This window comes from Anabrus simplex, chromosome 14 (assembly GCF_040414725.1).
Source record: "Anabrus simplex isolate iqAnaSimp1 chromosome 14, ASM4041472v1, whole genome shotgun sequence".
Taxonomy (NCBI): domain Eukaryota; kingdom Metazoa; phylum Arthropoda; class Insecta; order Orthoptera; family Tettigoniidae; genus Anabrus; species Anabrus simplex.
Genome location: NC_090278.1, coordinates 90729864 through 90748716, shown reverse-complemented (window position 1 = coordinate 90748716; position 18853 = coordinate 90729864). Strand labels below are relative to the sequence as shown.

At 40.2% G+C, this 18853-nt stretch overlaps 1 protein-coding gene across 1 annotated transcript in view; it reads right to left on the bottom strand.

The window, feature by feature from the left end:
* LOC136885761 (uncharacterized) overlaps positions 1–18853 on the bottom strand; it is a 40373-nt gene that overhangs the window by 13477 nt on the left and 8043 nt on the right. Inside the window, exons 2-4 of the mRNA XM_067158499.2 lie at positions 9497–9671; positions 5196–5432; positions 2749–2960 (exon numbers count right to left, since the gene is read on the bottom strand). Coding sequence (XP_067014600.1) covers positions 2749–2960; positions 5196–5432; positions 9497–9671 — 624 coding nt within the window. The remainder of the gene's footprint in view (positions 1–2748; positions 2961–5195; positions 5433–9496; positions 9672–18853) is intronic.

Sequence of the window (18853 nt, the reverse complement as noted above, 5' to 3'; positions counted from 1 at the left end):
TTACTAAACAGATTTCTCTACTGCACTTTCTTGAAGTGTACAAAAGATATATGAGATTGTGTAACACTTCCTTTCAATGGACCGTTGTTGTACATCATATACGCGAGTAACTGACTTCCCACATCCCTATTTACTGTATTTGTTCTTTTATGCCAGTCTTGGACTGATTTCTTCCCTGCTTATATTAATAAATGTGTTTCATTTAATTAAACCTATATCTGCGTTATTTTGTTATTAATTTTGGGACGTGCCTCTTTCACTCTGTTTATAGGACTAATGGCCGGTTTCTGGTACACCACAGTTACCTGTGAGTTACCTAAATGTGCTTGTAACTTTAACGAGTTTCCGGAAACTTAAATCCAGATTTATAAGCCCTGGCAATAAACAGTGCAGTTATCGTCATGTTTAGTATCTGTTGCCCTCCAATAGATGTCTCTACGCAAATGATTTTAGGGTTATTTTGGTAATATCTAGTTACTTTTACTAGCAGAAGTTTTGTACAATGAAAAATGGTTAGCAAATATGTACACAGTCATCTCAATCAATCTGATTAGCATGTAATAATCTCTCATAATATGAATATACAGCATGTACGATCAAATAATGCAAACATTATATATATTTCCCGTTCTTTCTTATTCACAGTACGCACTCATCGTCTAAATTTCACCTTGATCGTTGTCGTCAGTAAAATTATAAAAATACACAGCAATTTCCAAACAGATCACTTTTCACTGATCCAGAACACAACAAGCGTAAACAAAAAAATTTCATAAATGAAAACGTGCAGCATACTTTGGAACCTATCATTCCGGCACTGAAGGTGCGATTTCCATTTGTTCCCGCTGCAACTGTTGCAGATTTTTTGTAGATTGCAAACAAACCGAAAATTCCTACTTAAAACACGAATATACCGTTTTTCTCTTCAAGGATGCTGGATATGTACGGTCAAATTGCTGTTTCTTCAGTTTTTCTTCCGTATCTCGACGCCGAGTCTTACGTACAAAATGTTGCTTATTCCCGTTCGTATCTCTCTGGGAACTCACTCATTTATCATTCTTCTTTGACATGTAATTTCACCTGATCAGATGCCAAACCCTTCAAGAATTCCATTTTTTCCCCGGCTTGCATGGCACAACTTGGACAGCACGAAAGCATTACAATCTGCGATCTCCAACAGCCAAAAGAAAATAGCCATATCACTCAATTTTTCATCAGTACTGTAGTTCCCTAATGTACTCCTCGAACTGAGAATTTGTAGTTCATAATAACTGCATGTTTTACTTACACTGAGCACGCAACATTCATTGACAAAAATACTCTCGTAACTGCTGACGTGAAGTCCACTTGAGAATTTCAATCGACCCTAGCGAGCTAACCCCGACCTAGGGTGTGAAGTGTGTTGACACAGATAAGAAGATGACATAACCTACAGCTCCCTGCAAGATTTTAATGAAGTCCAGGTGTTTTATGTTTACTGGGAGTCTATGAGACCTCTCGTCACCGGTTAAAGAATATAATAACATTAAAAAAGCAATGAAAAATCAATATTTATTATTCAGCAGGCTTATATTAAATGCATACTGGTACCTAAGATATTTATTATTTAATACAAATGTAAATATTCCATAATTTCAGACTGGGTGTCTACTAACTGCTGGTGGGACACATGAATCAAAGCCTGACTAAAGAGATCTTAACATTAATTCTACTGTACACAGGAAGATCAATAAAATTTGAACCTGATGAAAATCCATTTTATTCGAGTTCTATTTTATTTGACGATTCATTTCCCATATTGCAAGATACACCTACATTAGAGGCGTCATACTCCGAGAAGACTATAACCTAAACAGATGACAGGGACAGATGACACCATTTAAGTGGAATCAGTGACTAAAAGCCACTGATAACGTGGAAGTAAATGTACTGACCAAAATAATGTCGACTCCAGCACACCCAAGCACGCTAAAACTACAATGAATGACAGTAAATATATTATAACCAGTTCATTATCACATATTAATGTTTACGAAACTAATATAAGACCTTGTACGAGTGGCGCCTCATAGTGGTATATGTTGGAATCAGTTCTAACATAGAGGTAACTACAGCACTAGCTGCAGTTACCAGTCGTTGCGCAGATAACTGTGAAGAAGCCGATAACTGTTGTTTCGGAAACTCGTTTTAAACACATCACCATGTTAAGTCACTGATAATTACGCATCTGCAGATAACTGTCATTCCAGAAACCGGCCATAAGAGGCCCAGATTTAGTCCTGGTGAGTTTCTTAGCCAGTTTCGACCAATCCAGAGAAAATAGGTAGTAGTAGGTCGGTTTGTTGACCATACAATTGATCAAGGCTCAGGACCAGCGAGACTCCAGTGGACTTACAGAATACTCAAGTGTGTATGAAGAGAGAAAAAAGTGTCAAGAGGATTGGGAAAAGGGGTTATTATACCAATATGCAAGAAAGGAGATACGAAGATATGCGGTGACTACCAAGGAATCACCTTCATCTCACATGCAGCCAAGATATTGGAAAGAAGAATTACAGAAAAGGTGGAAAGTCAGTTACAAGTGGAGCAATTTGGATTCAGAAGTGGAAGGTCAACAGTAGAACCAATTTTCATTCTGGGACATGTAACCAGGCAACAGTAATCTATTTAGTCAAATAAAAGCAATAACAGGTCACCTCTACCAAAAAAAAAAAAAAAAAATGACTGAGCTACATTAATATGGTATACCTGTAGTAGATGAAGCCTCCGAGAGATTTAAGGTTCGGTATGAACAGCAGCAGCATTAAAACTCCAACCTCCGACGTGTTGGTATCTTGAATTCGCACCTGCTGCAACGTCTCGCAACATCGATTTAAAGCATTCGACTCCAAAGTCAAATACGTACGCATCACACCTTCAGCATGCTCCGAGTAGGCGGGTGGAGCATAGAGTTCGGGGTCCTAGCAGACACACATTACATGACAGTATTAGAAGCAAAGAACAGAAAATGAAGGTAGCATAATGAAAATAAACGTTGATAATGGAAAGGAATAAACTAGTGTACAATCAAGACACATACACAGAGAGAGAGAGACCGGAACATGAAAAGTAATATATAAAAAATGGAAAGAGCTCATCTATTTGAAGACCGTGGTGTGTGAAAATTGTCCTTGTCATTTTGTGTTTCTACATTTGTCCTCATCTCCTCTTTCCATAGCTCTTTCTTCTGCAATGATGTGACATTTTGTTTAACCCATGTGTTTTCACATTCCGAACTTTGTACACAGCAAGCCTCAGTCGAGTTGCTGGTCATTTGCTGTGCCGTACCGAGTGTACGATACAATAGCCACCTGACCCTCGCCCAGTGATGTCATGGTCTCAACTAGTTTGCTACAAACTTCCATAAGGCAAGTTTCCTTCCTATAAAAGCAATGAGTGACTGGTTTAGTTCATTTCATGGCTCCTGAAGAAGTGTTGAACAGTGTATTTTAGTGTGCTGTCAATTTTTAAACCAAGATTCTGCTGGGAGAGTGAGAAGAGAATTCCGTGAACAATTCCCTGGACCACAAGTGCCAAAATTGTGAATAATAAATTCAAAACTATGCGCTCAGTGCTAAACAGAAAATGAGTTATACAACTAACTGTCTTAACATGAAAAAATTCAGATTTTTATGAAAGAGTCGAGACACTTCACTCCTCCCTGCGCCCCCCCCCCCCCCAGCCCCCCCTCCACAAACAACAATATTTTAAAGAAAATGACAGAAAAGGGAGGTTTCATATTCTTCTGCATGGCGGGCAGCAAGAAAACTGAAACTTAAGCCTTACCAAATCACTACAGTGCAGAGTTTAAGCCCAAGTACACATAATTGCAATTGGTTTCATCAGTCTGTCAACAGAGGTGAATTAACCCTTGATTAATCGTGCATGGTTTTTAGACCGTATGTGTTCTGTTTTGCTCCTCATGAGCTTTGCAGGCAACAGAGATAATCACCATGTCGTTTACCTCCCCCCGCACTCATTATTGATAACTCGAGCTGGCTATTTTCAAATTAGAGAATCTTTTAGGTAGTGAAATCTGAGTATATCGTTGTACTGCGCCAACACTGTCACATCTTCCGTGTATGAGTAGTTGTGGAGCTGCTGAATTTTCTGCTCTTATCATTGCAATTTCCAAGTGTGAACCTGTTTACCCACTAACATATTGATGTACGTATATTTCCTAATAACCAACATTCAAATTCTACAGCTACAGTCGAAAGCCTCCCTCGGTAAATGAATGTGTAAGTCCCACTGCTTCCCAGCATTTGTGATGAAAAATCATCAAATGCTAGGCTGAGTGGCTCAGTTGAGGTGCTGGCCTTCTGACCCCAACTTGTCAGGTTCAATCCTGGCCCAGTTCAGGAGTATTTGAAGGTGTTCAATTTTAGTCATTTATATATTCACAAAACACCACTTCATGACCTTAAAATAAGAGTATGGTGCACTAGTAGTGCTAAGAGAACTGTAGGGTCAATTTTTTTTATGACCCCATTAAATCTGAACAATACATAGAATTAATATTGAATGAGTATTTTCCTCGACTCACTGAACAGGATAGGTCGCTCTGATATTTCCAGGCTGCAGCACATACCGCTCGTAATTTAACGAATGCAGTGTGTAATATTTTAAGGGACACAATAATTTGTGCAGCTCGCTATCCCAATTGAACAACTTGCAACTTCTATTTGTGGGGCAGTTTGATAGATGAAGTTTACAGAAGTAACCCACGCACCATAGAAGAAGTGAAAAATGCAATTTGCACTGAAATTTTAAAGGTTCATGAGGCTGAATTACATAGAGTAAACATGATCACACACTACACCACCAGTCTAAGGCTCAGCGACAGTATTTTCAGCATTTACCATAATGGAGCTAGTTTTATTGTTTTTCAATCTAATTATTCATTCATTGAAGTTGATAGGTTTTCTACGGGTGTATGGGAACAATGCGATAGCAACCACACTCTTGTTTACTGACATACAGCATGCAGGAAAGTTGGCAACCCCTTGCAGGACTTTCCCTGTATGTATGACCTGAAAAGTCTTTCACAATGTCAATATGGTGAAAAAAAGCACATAAATGTTCAAAATGCAAAAAAATAAATAAAATGATAAAATATTTAAAAAAGGAACTACAGAGTTAAAAATGTAGTTTACCTTGAAGCAGAGTTGCCTGAGCCCATTGTCATCAACGAGCCACGAGGAGGTCACGTCGAGGTGTCTCAGGTTCTGGGAATGGCGTCCAAGAAGCCGCAGTGTTTCGTTGTCACATGCGGAGCACAGGACCAACGAATGGAGAGAAGAGGCTAGACCATTGCGGAGCACACGATGAAAGAGTGGGTTGGCACGGGACACGACCTCCAATTCTGACATCCCACGAGGATGTAGTCGCACCTGAAAAAAGTCCAACATTTCTGCAAGCATATCCACGGTAGAGGAGTAATATAATTATGTATTCGCAGCTTTAAGGCACCGACCATATGAACATTTGATACAATCTATGTCCATTAACAAACTTCAAAATGTATTCTCTTCAACTGACATAACCATCATCATCATCTATCTCTCTCCAGTTCCCTAGGTGCAGTAAAGAGAAATCCATTTCTGCTGATCTAGGCACACTGGACTTTATAACTTTCCAGTCTTTTTAGATCACATCTTTTTCTTCGATGCTTCTTATAGGTTATTATTACAATATGTTCACCACACCCACACATAACAGCCAGGTTGTACAATATAAATGTCTAATTAAATCCTCCTATTGAATATATTTACCAGGAGTACGCATACGTTTTTTCTGGATTTTGTGGTAAAGAAAACACGTAATTTTCAAGGGAAAAGCGATTTCAAAGTGTCTTTCACTGGTTTTGCTGTGAGAGACAGCGCATTGTCGTGTAACAAAATCACTTTGCTATGTCTTCTGGCCCATTCTGGTCGTCTCTCGATCAATGCGCGATTTAAATTAATAATTTGTTGACGATAGCGTTGTGCATTAACGGTTCCGCTGGGCTTCAAGAGTTCATAATACACAATACTACTCTGGTCCCACCAGACACAAATCACCATGTTTAAATTGTCTCACATGTTCTAATCGATGGAGCGTGTTCACTGTATGTTTCTACCAGCAAACAATGACTTTCCACAGCCTTTTTCTTTTGATTAAATAAGAAAAGCAATGCATACCACAAGTGTTCTTTTTCAGGCACAAATCTTGACATGATCACTGAACAATACAACACCATACCTGCCAACTTTTAGAAATAAAAAATATGAAGATTTTTTAATTCTTGGATTTCATCGCGTATATTGTGCCACGGTCTTGAAAAAAGTCATCCATATCTAAAGTTACAAGGTGAATTGACCATTATATTTAAAATCTTATATTGAGAAAACATACAAACGATTACAAGAAAATGTAACAAAAACGGAAAAAAATGCAGAATAGTTTCCTTTATTTATAACATGAAAATTCAACTTTATAGGTATCTCTGAACACATGGAGATAATGTGTGTTATGTTTTGTAGTCATAATGTGGAGAGAAAATACCAGAAACTGTCGTCGACACAACTCTCTGATATACATTCAACTAATTAAAATTATGATCTAAGTATGAACACAAATGCACTGAAATACACAAGACTACCACATACAAAACAGATCAATATGTCTCATACATCATTAACATGCGACATCGACAGGGGGAAAAGTGCAGAAATGAAAAAAAAAACACGTGGCCTACAACTCTAACGAAACTATGCACAGAAACTATGTTGACAGCATGCGAACCTCACAATAAGAAACTCGATCTTTCGTCCTGATTAACAGAGTTGCAAGTGCGCGCTAGCCTCTCTCGCTTGTAGGATGATTGCCGTCCCAAATTCCCAGCTGTAAAACACCCACGATGCTGTAGAGAATGGGAAACACGATACATGGAAGCAATGGACGTTACACTCGCCAAATAACGCATCAAATAAGTACACTTGAAAATGAGGTTGTGTAAATTACACAAGCACACAATAATTTATTCTAGGGGAAGAGTATTGACCGTACTAGAGGTTATATTGATCAAAAATAGGAAGAAGTAAAAGTAAATTGGAAAATCAGAAGACGAGTTAAAAAAATCGGAAGGGTTGGCAGGTATGCAACAAAGACGCTAGTGTTTGGCAGACTCAACTGGTGTGTGTTGATAGATTAATGTCAGACTAACAAACTGATGTATGTGCCAAATTCGTACACGGAGTACTGTTCACTGGTGCCATCTCTTAGTGAAATTGAAAAAGACTTATGCATACACCTGGTATACATTCAATAATTTATAATGCATGGGAGGATTCAATTATACATTTATATTATATAATTGAGACCATCAATACAGAATGAAGTTAATACCATGCAATAGCTGCCCCAAATCTGGAGAACAGATGTATGTAGCCTGTTGGAATTCAGTGGCATTTCCTCCACTGAGGGACCAACGCCCAACTAAAAGAGCTCCACCACTCTAAGTTGTGTTATTTACTGCTATCCAACACTGTGTACATTCTACTTCACTTATTTATTAGTCTGTACAGTATATCATCATCGGCAGAAAGCCTCATCCCTGATTCCATTTCTTTACTCATATCATATATACAGTATACACTAACTGATGAACCCGTGCTTCGCTATGGAATTCTACATTTGCTAAAGAAGAAAAGTTATCTAACTCCCCAGCTATTTACTGCCAGTATTCAGGCAGGCTGTTACACTCGGTATGCAGCAGTAATCCTATCTATCGGAGATGAGTGGCAGCATAAGAGACAAAGAACATCACAACAGGCTTTCGATATTGTAGGCTTTTACATTAGTTTTCTTCCGACTCTGAAATGCCACTCTTATCATAGTCAGCACGGTAACACTGAATAAAACATAAATGATCGGAAATTGTATTCTCGATAACTTTTGTTACGTAGTACTTTTCGATAGGGCCAATAATGTAGGTTTTAAAAAATTAAATTTTAAGGGCCTTCGCCCTAAACTACCATTTTATCTAGGGTGAATAAAATTGTTTATAGCTTAAGACTGTAGTTTCTTATTCCCTGACTCTATATATCGATTTTCATTAAATTCTGTTTATCCATTTTCTCGCAGCTCGGCGTTGATATGAACTTAGCAATAAAAATAGAAATTCATGAATTACTCTCTTATCATAGCTGGTACGGTAAAAATGTATAAGACGTAAATGATTGGAAAATTTATTCTATAACTTTAGTTATGTAGTATTTTTTTTATAGGACCACTAATAACATAAATATTTGAGAATTAAATTTTAGGCTTTCTCCTAAACTACCATTTTAACTCGGTGTGAATAAAATGATTTAGCCTAGATTGTAGTGAACCGGGCAAGTTGACCGTGCGAATAGGAGTGCGCAGCTGTGAGCTCGCATCTGGGAGATAGTGGGTTCGAACCCCACTGTCGGCAGCCCTGAAGATGGTTTTCCGTGGTTTCCCATTTTCACACCAGGCAAATGCTGGGGCTGTACCTTAATTAAGGTCACGGCCGCTTCCTTCCCTCTCCTAGCCCTTCCCTGTCCCATCGTCGCCATAAGACCTGTTTGTGTCGGTGCGACGCCAAAAGAAAAAATTTGTAGTGGCTCAGTCGCCGACTTTACATACCGATTTTCATTAAATTCTCTTCAGTCATTTTCTCGTGATGCGCGTACGTACATACGTACATACGTACATAAAGACAGACAGAAATTACGGAAAAGTAAAAAGTGTGTTTCTTTGTTACTGTGGATATGACTGATACAGAAATATCATTTTTTAAATTCTGAGCAATGTACAGACAAAACTCTTATTTTATATACTGTATATATAAGAAAACATAAAGGTTCAATAATAATGCCTTGCAGAAACCCCCTCTCAATCATTACAGGATCTGATAATGCTTCACCTACTCTAATTTTCAATGTTCCTAATTTCTGATCAGCCAAGGTAGCATTTACTTATCTGTTATTATGCAAGTTGATTCACTACTGTACATCTTATCTGAAGCTATTTTAAATCACTCTCTTCAGAAAACATTTTTCTAATTGGTGAACTATCCGCGCCATTCTGAACCCGACCAAATTTCAGACTACAATCTGCATGGTTCAGGTTATCAGACAGAGGAAGTATAGACTGAAAAATGCCTAGAATAGCTCTGAACCAAATGGTATGAACTGAATTCTTCATCTTAGTAATAAAGTTAAAACTCACAGTGGCTTAAATTTCCTAAGTGATGAACACGGTAGAACACTTCCTAGCTGGATTACTTTGAAGTTAACTTTGTGTAGGCCAGATACATTGCACTGATCCAGGCAGGAGGAGGAGGCTGCACACTATTCCACAGGCAGCCAAACATCATCGCTGGTGATCAAGAGTGATCTAGCTCACAAGTCGTGTCAAAGTGTACCGAAAGTAAGATAGTGTTTGTTACCTTGATGGTGAGCTCCTGTAGGCCAGTTGCACTGCATTGATCTAGGCGTGAAAAGAAGGCTGCACACTGTTCCACAGGCAGCCAAGCATCATCGTTACCTCGAGAGTGATCTAGTTTACGAGTGGTCTTGTCCAACAACACTCCCAGTAGGTCCAAGAGTGTGTACACATTTCTTCTGTAAATATACAACACAATTCAACTGGAGTTGGATCTAACGAACACAGAACATGTAAACAAACTAGTGGCTAACATGCTGGCACATTCTTCCATATCCGATGTCAAGAGACAATCTTTGGTGTTCTTCTGGGACATTAGGCCACATTGGCACTTTAAATGTGACAACATTTCAACCACACTATGGTAGCTTTTGTGAAGACAAAATGACACAGGCTCATAGACACCCATACTTTCATAACAGGGAGAAGGCTAAATGATAGTGCCATCATCGTCTTTGACCCCACTATAATACCAATATAATGGTCTGTTATTGGACATTATAAATTTTCCAGCTAACTCATTCTTGGTTGCCTGCGTTTCGCCCTCGTGTGCTAAGTTAGGCTCGTCAGTTGGGACTTAGCACACCACCCAAGACGCAAGGCTAGTGCATACCGTGGAGGCCACTGCATAGGCTATTTGAAGCCACCAGCAGTGCCAATGCACTATGAGAGCTATGTCTCATTTCCAACTAAGTCCCAACTGACGAGCCTAACTTAGCACACGAGGGCGAAACGCAGGCAACCAAGAATGAGTTAGCTGGAAAATTTATAATGTCCAATAACGGACCATTATATTGGTATTATAAATTTACTCATTCGGGACAAATATTTTAGGTTCCCTATGGGAATCAACTCTGCATCATTTGACCCCACTGTCGGCAGCCCTGAAGGTGGTTTTCCGTGGTTTCCCAATTTCATTTTTTTTTGCTATGGGCTTTACGTCGCACCGACACAGAAAGGTCTTATGGCGACGATGGGATAGGAAAGGCCTAGGAGTTGGAAGGAAGCGGCCGTGGCCTTAATTATGGTACAGCCCCAGCATTTGCCTGGTGTGAAAATGGGAAACCACAACCATCCTCTCTTAACATCAAGCAGAGGGAAACTGAAGGGGGTCTGACAGTTAAAAGAATGAAGGTATCAGCCAAAAAAAGACAAGGGCCACGAAGGGCGTGAAAATGAAAGACTCTCCAGACCTCGCAAACTTAATACCGTCGGGGCCGGAGGAGAAGATGACCTGTCCAACAAAGGTCCGACAGGGGAGATGAAAGTGAGCAAGACTGGCACAATGCAAGACTAAGCTATGGGCCTTGTGGTCACCAACTCTTGCTCCCAAGAGCCCCTGGGAGTTACCGATCACAGAATGCAAGACGGGAGGGAAACATGGATGTGGGTGGAGAATATTATCCTGGGCGGGTAAACTCCGGCAATGATTTCACATCCACAATATGGACATTCTGATACGTGAAACACAAAAGAGGAAAGCTTACTAAATGATAGTCGCCAACCTTCTTTGATGAGATGGTAGGCCTATCTGAATAATGACAGGTAAGGAATACTGTGGATGTATTCTACTCAAGAGAAAGAGAAAAGATCAGAACTGGATGGAGAGGCATACCTAGCTGTCCCAACTAGTAGATGGGATATGAATATTCAAACATATACAACTATCATCGGTCTACACTTTCAGTATGGTTTTCAGCATTCATTCTGCTAGTCCCAGCGAATTACCTAAGCACTTCCACAACTAACAATGTGGCCCCTAGTTCCACACATGCTCATCATAATTTCTTCGCTCCAGCAACCACAAGACATAAATTTCCTGGTTTCTGTATTGACAGCTAACTTAGCTGTGTAACAATTTATTACAAAGTGTTCCTCCTATTTGATACAACAGCACTCCCAGCAGGTCCAAGGAGTGTGGTACACATTTCTTCTGTAAATATACAACATGTACTAGTCTATGTCATGAAACACACTGTTCAAAACGGGAGATGTTTCTAACTCTGCAGAATTTACTGGTGTTTCAATACGTTATTGACAGCTAACCACACCTTTATACAAGTCGCACATTAGAAATTGTTTACCCATTAGTTGATATTCATTTCTTTGATAACATCAAGAACCTTTCTAACAAGACAATAGGATTCACTACCCTAGTGCAATTTGATAAATTGTAACCTGCCATTATTATTATCATTATCATCATCCAGTTGGACCATGAACGCACTCTTCAAGAAAAGAAGAGTGCACCATATGCCGGTAGCACATATCATTCCTCGACATAATTTTACATACATACATTATCATTATAGACTGATATGCCTATCAGCGTTCAGTCTGCAAGCCTCTGTGAATTTACTAAACGTCGCCACAATCCTCGATTTGCAACTAGTGTTGTGGCCTCATTTAGTTCTATACCTCTTATCTTTAAATCGTTAGAAACCGAGTCTAACCATCGTCGTCTTGGTCTACCTCTACTTCTCTTACCCTCCATAGCAGAGTCCATTATTCTCCTAGGTAACCTATCCTCCTCCATTCGCCTCACATGACCCCACCACCGAAGCCGGTTTATGCATACAGCTTCATCCATCGAGTTCATTCCTAAATTAGCCTTTATTTCTTCATTCCGAGTGCCCTCCTGCCATTGTTCCCACCTGTTTGTACCAGCAATCATTCTTGCTACTTTCATGTCTGTTACTTCTAACTTATGAATAAGATATCCCGAGTCCACCCAGCTTTCGCTCCCGTAAAGCAAAGTTGGTCTGAAAACAGACCGGTGTAACGATAGTTTCGTCTGGGAGCTGACTTCCTTCTTACAGAATACAGTCGATCGCAGCTGCGAGCTCACTGCATTAGCTTTACGGCACCTTGATTCAATCTCACTTACTATATTACCATCCTGGGAGAACACACAACCTAAATACTTGAAATTATCGACCTGTTCTAGCTTTGTATCACCAATCTGACATTCAATTCTATTGAATTTCTTACCTACTGACATCAATTTAGTCTTCGAGAGGCTAATTTTCATACCACACTCATTGCACCTATTTTCAAGTTCCACGATATTAGACTGTAGGCTTTCGGCACAATCTGCCATTAAGACCAAGTCGTCAGCACAGGCCAGACTGCTTACTACATTTCCACCTAATAAAATCCCTCCCTGCCATTTTATACCTTTCAGCAGATGATCCATGTAAACTACAAACAGCAAAGGTGAAAGATTACAGCCTTGTCTAACCCCTGTAAGTACCCTGAACCAAGAACTCATTCTGCCATCAATTCTCACTGAAGCCCAATTGTCAACATAAATGCCTTTGATTGCTTTTAATAATCTGCCTTTAATTCCATAGTCCCCCAGTATGGCGAACATCTTTTCCCTCGGTACCCTGTCATATGCTTTCTCTAGATCTACGAAACATAAACACAACTGCCTATTCCTCTCGTAGCATTTTTCAATTACCTGGCGCATACTGAAAATCTGATCCTGACAGCCTCTCTGTGGTCTGAAACCACACTGGTTTTCATCCAACTTCCTTTCAACGACTGATCGCACCCTCCCTTCCAAGATGCCAGTGAATACTTTGCCTGGTATACTAATCAGTGAGATACCTCGATAGTTGTTGCAATCCTTCCTGTTCCCTTGCTTATAGATAGGTGCAATTACTGCTTTTGCCCAATCTGAAGGTACCTTACCAACACTCCACGCTAATTTTACTACTCTATGAAGCCATTTCATCCCTGCCTTCCCACTATACTTCACCATTTCAGGTCTAATTTCATCTATTCCTGCTGCTTTATGACAATGGAGTTTATCTACCATCCTTTCCACTTCCTCAAGCATAATTTCACCAACATCATTTTCCTCCTCCCCTTGAGCTTCGCTGTTCACAACACCACCAGGATGATTTCCTTTTACATCGAGAAGATGTTCAAAATATTCCCTCCACCTCTCCAGTGATTCCCTGGGATCTATTATGAGTTCACCTGAATTACTCAAAACACTGTTCATTTCCTTTTTCCCTCCCTTCCTAAGATTCTTTATTACTGTCCAGAAAGGTTTCCCTGCTGCTTGACCTAGCCTTTCCAGGTTGTTACTAAAATCTTCCCATGACTTCTTTTTGGATTCAACAATTATTTGTTTCGCTCTGTTTCTTTCATCTACATACAACTCCCTATCTGCCTCGGCCCTTGTTTGGAGCCATTTCTTATAAGCCTTCTTTTTACGTTTACAAGCTGCTCTCACTTCATCATTCCACCAAGATGTTCGCCTTTTCCCGTCTTTACACACAGTTTTTCCAAGGCATTCCCTGGCTGTTTCTACTACAGCATCCCTATATGCCACCCATTCACTTTCTATATCCTGAACCTGCTTAATGTCTACTGTTCGAAACTTCTCACTAATCATATCCATGTACTTCCGTCTAATTTCCTCGTCCTGGAGATTTTCTACCCTTATTCGTTTGCAGACAGTTTTCACTTTCTCTACCTTGGGCCTAGAGATACTTAGTTCACTACAGATCAGATAGTGGTCTGTATCATCGAAAAATCCCCGGAAAACTCGTACATTCCTAACAGATTTCCTGAATTCGAAGTCTGTTAAGATATAGTCTATTATGGATCTGGTACCCCTAGCCTCCCACGTGTAGCGGTGAATAGCCTTATGCTTGAAGAATGTATTTGTAACAGCTAAACCCATACTAGCACAGAAGTCCAGCAAACGCTTCCCATTCCCATTAGCTTCCATATCTTCCCCACATTTACCAATCACCCTTTCGTATCCTTCAGTTCTATTCCCAACTCTCGCATTGAAATCGCCCATTAGCACTATTCTATCCTTGCTGTTTACCCTGACTACGATGTCACTCAATGCTTCATAAAACTTGTCAACTTCATCCTCATCTGCACCCTCACATGGCGAATACACGGACACAATTCTAGTCCTAATTCCTCCAACAGACAAATCTACCCACATCATTCGCTCATTTACGTGCCTAACAGAAACTATGTTCCGTGCAATGGTATTCCTGATAAAGAGCCCTACCCCAGACTCTGCCCTTCCCTTTCTAACACCCGTCAAGTACACTTTATAATCTCCTATCTCTTCCTCGTTATCTCCCCTTACCCGAATATCACTTACTCCTAGCACATCCAGATGCATCCTCTTTGCTGACTCAGCCAGTTCTACTTTCTTTCTTCCATAAGCCCCATTAATATTGATAGCTCCCCATCGAATTCCATTTCGTTCGCCAAGCTGTTTCCAAGGAATCCCTCGCCTGTCAAATAGGAGTGGGACTCCGTTACTCCCATAGGTCCGAGGCTTGCTTAAAATGTTCTGAGCTTGGTCGATTCATGAAGCAGGATGCTGCCCTACTTGCACATAGTCCAAGTGAGGATCTCTCCTCTAACGGGTTATGGACCACCGGTGGATTGTATAGTCCTAGCCGCCTGAGCACAAGGAGGACCACGACTCAGAATATGTCCGAGATGCCCACTCCCATTCCATAGCAACTGGTATCCCGACTCTCAGGACCACTTACTAGGCCACTCAGCCGTTGCCCATGGTTCACGAACTAGGACGTGACTACAATAACCCACAAACATTTAAACTATTTTTAATTGCTACCATGTTTTAATAATATTTTGACTGGGCAAGTTGGCCGTGCGGTTAGGACCGCGCAGCTGTGAGCTTGCATCCGGGAGATAGTGGGTTCAATCCCACTGTTGGCAGCCCTGAAGATGGTTTTCTGTTGTTTCCCTTTTTCACACCAGGCAAATGCTTGGGCTGTAACTTAATTAAGGCCACGGCCGCTTCCTTCCAACTCCTAGCCTTTTCCTATCGCATCGTCGCCATAAGACCTACCTGTGTTGGTGCGACGTAAAGCCACTAGCACAAAAATAATATTTTGTACTGTAGATGCCCTAATTAGGGATTAACCATGTATATATTTTAAATATGAAGTGTCAAAACACTTTACTGCATTGAATAGGAAGAAAACTTTGTAATAAATCACTCCAGCAAGTCGGATACAGTTGTGAACAAGCCTGTTTGTTCCGTCCATCCACCGATGTTTTAGGGTCTCCGGAAAGCTTCTTTCCAATCCAAGCTGCTGTTGGATATCCACATTCCTTATTTTATCCATTTTTGTTTTTTGTTGACAAGAGCGGAGGAACTTCATTTCTGTGTCCTGATAATAATAATGATAATAATAATCATATGGCCTCAGCTACTGTGTGCAAACATTTCAATCTGACGCCATCTGGCTGTCTGCTCATCAATTTCGACTTTCCATTTTACTCGAGGCCCACTAGATGGCAGACCGAGTAAACCGGAACTCTCTTGGGCGTCTACGACTGAGATTTAATGAATTTTGTCGGGTAAACACCAAATGTATCACCAGATCTTTTACATGCCAACATCTTACGACATCGAGTGTCGAATGGACTTTTTTCCGGCTTTCAAAAATCTGACTACTTCTGCCGGGTTTGAACCCCGCTATTTTGGGATCCGGAGGCCAACACTCTACCACTGCTCCACAGAGGCAGCTAGTATCCTGATGAAGACTCTTTTTCAAACTAGTAAGTGTTGCTATTTGCAGACCACACACCAATATAAGTACCCAATATATTTCGTACAACATGATCTTGGAAGCTACCGGAAATCTTTCATCTCAAAGTATTTGATGTACAGCGAGATATAATTTAGAAGCTTTCTGCATTCTGTAGCTACTCTCTTGATGTATGGCATTATCTGAGGACAGAACACTACCAAAGTACTGGAAGTTGTCCACACCTCTTACCGGTAAATCATTAAAAACTATCACCATCGTCACCTTGGTCTCCCACTACTTCTCTTACCCTCCATGGCAGAGGCCATTATTCTCTTAAATAGCCTGTCGTTCTTCATTCACCTCACACGACCCCACCACCAAAGAAAGTTCATAGTGCACAGCTTTATCTATAGAATTCATTCCTAACTTTCCCTTTATCCGAGTCATGTGAGTGCCCTACTGCCATTGTTTCCTCCTGTTAGTACCGCAATAACTTGCTCCTTTCTTACAGGACATTGTTGATCACAACTGCATGCATATTACCTTAGATTTGTAACATCTTCATTCAATTCCACTTACTATCAACCTGTGAGTTGAAATACCAATAAACTTCAAATGCTTTATTAGATTGGTTTACATCTGCGACTGTCCCAGTTGCTCCTGTGCTGTTGTGCACATTGGATGACAATATCTCTCCACCACTGTCATTCATTTGCAAGGGTTCCGCTTTGTTCATAGATAGGGATGCTACATGCCCCCTTTCAACAGCACGAAAAGCGTCTGGCCAGATTTTCAAATAACTTGACAAACGGACAGCACTTTTTGTTTACAACTATTGTTTGCTTCCATTTTCTTTGTAGCTCAGCATTGTTTATATATTGTGTCTATGCATAAATTGTGTACAAATTGAGTTTGGTAAGTTTGTTATTATTTTGCCGTAAATACGAATTATTATTTTCTATTCCAAGTCATAATGCAAACAGGGAGTGAATATTTCCATTCCCAATATAAGCACAAACTTCAATCTCTATAACAACATCATGGGTGATGACAATGCCTGAGTAAGTGAATTTATGGACTGTCACCAGCCGAATGGCAGTAATATTTGTATTGGTTTATATGGCCGCAGGAGAGGATGGTTGCCCAGTTGTACTTCCTCTTAAAACAGTAATCACCATCACCACTATAGCCCCAGCATCATCAGTCAAAAAATGGCTCAACCCACAACCAGCATCTCTCTTCATTTCCCGTATCAAGTCTTAACATCTTGCCTCCTCTAATCAGAAGACAAAGAAATCTTGTTCATCTACGGTCAAGAATGCGCAAAAACAGCACTCCCAATACATGAAGACACGAGTCAACTACGAACATCTAAAGTCCCACAAACCGGCATATAAAACTCCCTTGGTATTGATAAACAATCACTTCAATCATAAAGACAACTGACTGCTGCTCATAAGTGGGGTTGAAGAGATAGTCCTTACTGCGACTGTGCTATCATTCAACAAACAATGGAATACCTAGTGTTGGACTGTCCCCTCTCTGTCTTCCCTGGAAGTCTGGAGTACCTGAACTCAGCTGCTCCTGAAGTGGTTGACTGGATCAAGAGTTTAGATGTACAAATCTAATCTTTCAGTTGTGGACCGATGAACTTCGATGTTAGGCCCCTTTATTATCTGCGCACTTTTTAGTGATAGATTTACACCTTAGTGCTGAAGTGGTCAACTTCGGTTATCTTCGAGATTCGTATTGGCAACCTTTGAAACACAAACTAAGAATCGCTTATCATCGCTGTGCGACATCTGGCGTACACTTTAAGTACTCGTACTGTTGTTGTTTACACAGCAAAGCCAAACTATAGAATTCATGCTAGGAACACGTTTCGCAATGGGAAATGTTATATAGTATTATATATTGTGTGTGTGACACAGTTGTTTGCTTAAAATAATAAAGGTTTATAAAATTCATATCGATCGATCATATTATCGATTCAATTCAGATTTCATTTCCATTCAGTTGGCAGTATTAACGGAACCCTTCTTACTTCTCCAACGAGTACAAAAATCTATCACTAAAAAGTGCGCAGATAATAAACAACAAGCATCATCATCATCATCATCATCATCATCATCATCTTTCAGTTGTGTGAGATGTACCATTTCTGTTAATGTACGTACAGATATGTATTATTTTCTTATTATGTTGTATTGCATCATATGCTAAATAATAACCACAAGGCTGTCTTCCTAATATACTGCATATTGTTCCAAATATACTGAGTATAGTGCGAGTTTCTAGACATCTATCTATGTTTCGATTGAACAACCCTTTCATAGGGTGGAAGGTACCTCTACCACCAGAATAAAACCTCAAATAGAGGAATGAACAATGCTAACTTCCATGTCGTAGCTTTGATAGTTTTCGAGAAATGGTTGTTCTGCATTGTAAATTGCAGCGTCTTAAACATGTGCCAGCCAGCTGTGCTGTGGCCAAGCGCTCGACTCACATGTAAACAACAATACATTGGCTAGTGCCGTTTTCCCCTTACCCCCTTATCGACCCTGCTCCCTCCTGTCTGCTTTCAAGTTCTCCAAGCGCCGTCCGACTGGTCTGCCTCTCCACTGGCTGAGCTTGTGCCAGGGACATGACACTGGTCCCAATGCTGCAAGATGTAATTAGGTGACTGAGGCTGTATTTCCAGCTAAATGTGTGTGAGAGAGAAAATCTGCAAGGATAGCTACCCTAATGCTAGAGAAACCACGAAGATTTAGCCAGGACAATAAGAAATGTTGCAATATTGCTTTTCTGGG